Here is a 2975-nt window from a genome sequence, read left to right as displayed (position 1 = left end):
GTGTGTGTGTGTGTGTGTGTGTGTGTGTGTGTGTGTGTGTGTGTGTGTGTGTGTGTGTGAGCGTCCGTGCATGCGTGTGGCCATTATTGTGTGTTTGTGAGAGTGTGTCCATGAGTTCTGTGAGTTTGTGTGAGCGCAATCCTGTATCGTTGTTGTGATGAGCTCCTGTGTACTGGATAGTTAGGCTTTTTCTACGTAACTATTTACATCCTGCATGAATCATTGCAACGTCAATAGTTCCGGGTACAATCATCAGCTATGCTTTCATGAGCGCACCTTGACGGTCGTCTTTGCCCATCTGGCCTTGGGCAGATTTCATACATACACACACGCATATATATATATATATATATATATATATATATGTGTGTGTGTGTATGTGTGCGTGTATGTGCGTGTGTGTGCGTTTGTGTGTGCTCGCGCGTGTATGAGAAAGAGAGGGCGCGTGTGCGCGTGCGTTACTGTGCGTGCGTTCGTGCTTTAACTGAACGTACGTGCGTGCGTGCGTGCGTGCGTATATAATTCTTCGAAAACGCCCGTTACCCAGTTCGACCGGTTCCGGTATGAGAGGAATCCGCTCGAAGGGCCGGCCGCCGGGGCCTCCTTGATAGGAATCCTCCTCTTCACTGTAGCGACGTATCTCAGCGACGAGCTGCACGTCAGACCTGACGTTATCCAGTATAGACACCGTCATCTGATACGTCATACCGGGCCGCACGATCTTCGGCCCGATCACCACGTAGGAACTGCAATACAATACAATACGATACAATACAATACAATACAATACAATGCGATACGATACACTACAATTCAATACAATGCAATACAATGCAATACAATACAATACAATACAATACAATGCAATACAATACAATGAAATACAATACAATGCAATACAATAAACACGGACACAGTGTCGTTACAGACATATACAGTATCGTTAGACACACATACAGTATCGTTAGACACACATATACAGTATCGTTAGACACACACATGCAGTATCGTTAGACACACACATACAGTATCGTTAGACACACATCCTGTATCGTTAGACACACACAGTATCGTTAGACACACACACATACAGTATCGTTAGACACACATACAGTATCGTTAGACACACACACAGTATCGTTAGACACACACATACAGTATCGTTAGACACACACAATATCGTTAGACACACACACACATACAGTATCGTTAGACACACACACACATACAGTATCGTTAGACACACACATACAGTATCGTTAGACACACACATACAGTATTGTTAGACACACATACAGTATCGTTAGACACACACATACACGGTATAGTTACACACACACACACACACACACACACACACACACACACACACACATACAGTATCGTTAGACACACACATGCAGTATCGTTAGACACACACATACAGTATCGTTAGACACACACATACAGTATCGTTAGACACACACATGCAGTATCGTTAGACACACACATGCAGTATCGTTAGACACACACATACAGTATCGTTAGACACACACATACTGTATCGTTAGACACACACAGTATCGTTAGACACACACATACAGTATCGTTAGACACACACATACAGTATCGTTAGACACACACACACATACAGTATCGCTAGACACACATATACAGTATCGTTAGACACACATACAGTATCGTTAGACACACACACACATACAGTATCGCTAGACATGCACACACATACAGTATCGTTAGACACACACATACAGTATCGTTAGACACACACACCTACAGTATCGTTAGACACACACATACAGTATCGTTAGACACACATACAGTATCGTTAGACACACATACAGTATCGTTAGACACACACACTTACAGTATCGTTAGACACACACATACAGTATCGTTAGACACACATACAGTATCGTTAGACACACATACAGTATCGTTAGACACACACACCTACAGTATCGTTAGACACACACATACAGTATCGTTAGACACACATACAGTATCGTTAGACACACATATAAAATGTGAGTGTAATGTTATGTTCATCTCGTTATAGCGTGTTTTTGCGTTGCTTGCGTCGTCTGAGTGCCGACGTCTCGTTAGTTAGAGTTGACATTGCAGGCGTCTGCGCACCAGAGCGCACTTGGCAGCAGATTTAAACAAGAGAAGCGATTATCTGTGATACAGCTGTCGTCAGTGTCACATTGACAATACACGGAATGACCCTGATTCGTACTATCACAAGGGCACAATATATATATATATTGTATATATTGTATATATATATATATATATATATATTAATGTGTTAAAATTTAACACCATTTTCTATTTTTCGACATATATATGTATAATTATATATATATATATTCTCTATATTATGCACTCCTGATGCCATACGTGTTCATCTCATGATGGCGACAAGATAAGTGGTTCGTTTTTTATCGCTCTTGCTACGATTTTTCTGGTTGCCTGACAAAGAAGCTAAGGTTCCCGACATAGCACTAAAGTCAACAATGCGAGTAAGAGGGCAAATAACCTACGGGGGGTACGAGCTTTCCCCCAAATGTCAAGCTTAGAGTAGGTTCAAATCGTATCATTATAATTTTTATTCGGAAATAAATGGCTGCAATTATAACTATGTCAATTATGCCTTTGTATTTTTTGTATTATTCCTTTTCAATTTAGCTATTTTTCTTGTTTGTTTTATTCATTAGTAATCATTGTAAGGTGCATATTGCGTTGCATTTACATATATTTTTTATTTAAGATTTTTATATTTACATATTTTCACACACACACACGCGCGCGCACGCACGCGCACACGAACGCACGCACGCACGGACCCACCCACACACACACACACACACACACACACACACACACACACACACACACACACACACACACACACACACACACACACAACTACTAATACTAACTAACTAACTACCAACAACTACGAACTAACG

General features: G+C 41.0%; 1 protein-coding gene across 1 annotated transcript in view; it reads right to left on the bottom strand.

Annotated features, from left to right (window-relative positions):
- Window positions 1-2975, bottom strand: part of LOC106816798 (CD109 antigen-like) — a gene marked incomplete in the record, with an annotated part of 42845 nt that overhangs the window by 32062 nt on the left and 7808 nt on the right. Inside the window, 1 exon segment of the mRNA XM_014821419.1 lies at window positions 544-746. Coding sequence (XP_014676905.1) covers window positions 544-746 — 203 coding nt within the window.

The sequence above is a fragment of the Priapulus caudatus genome, unplaced genomic scaffold (genome assembly GCF_000485595.1).
Source record: "Priapulus caudatus unplaced genomic scaffold, Priapulus_caudatus-5.0.1 Scaffold1490, whole genome shotgun sequence".
Classification (NCBI taxonomy): Eukaryota; Metazoa; Priapulida; class Priapulimorpha; order Priapulimorphida; family Priapulidae; genus Priapulus; species Priapulus caudatus.
This window is presented reverse-complemented; position numbering and strand designations above follow the sequence as displayed.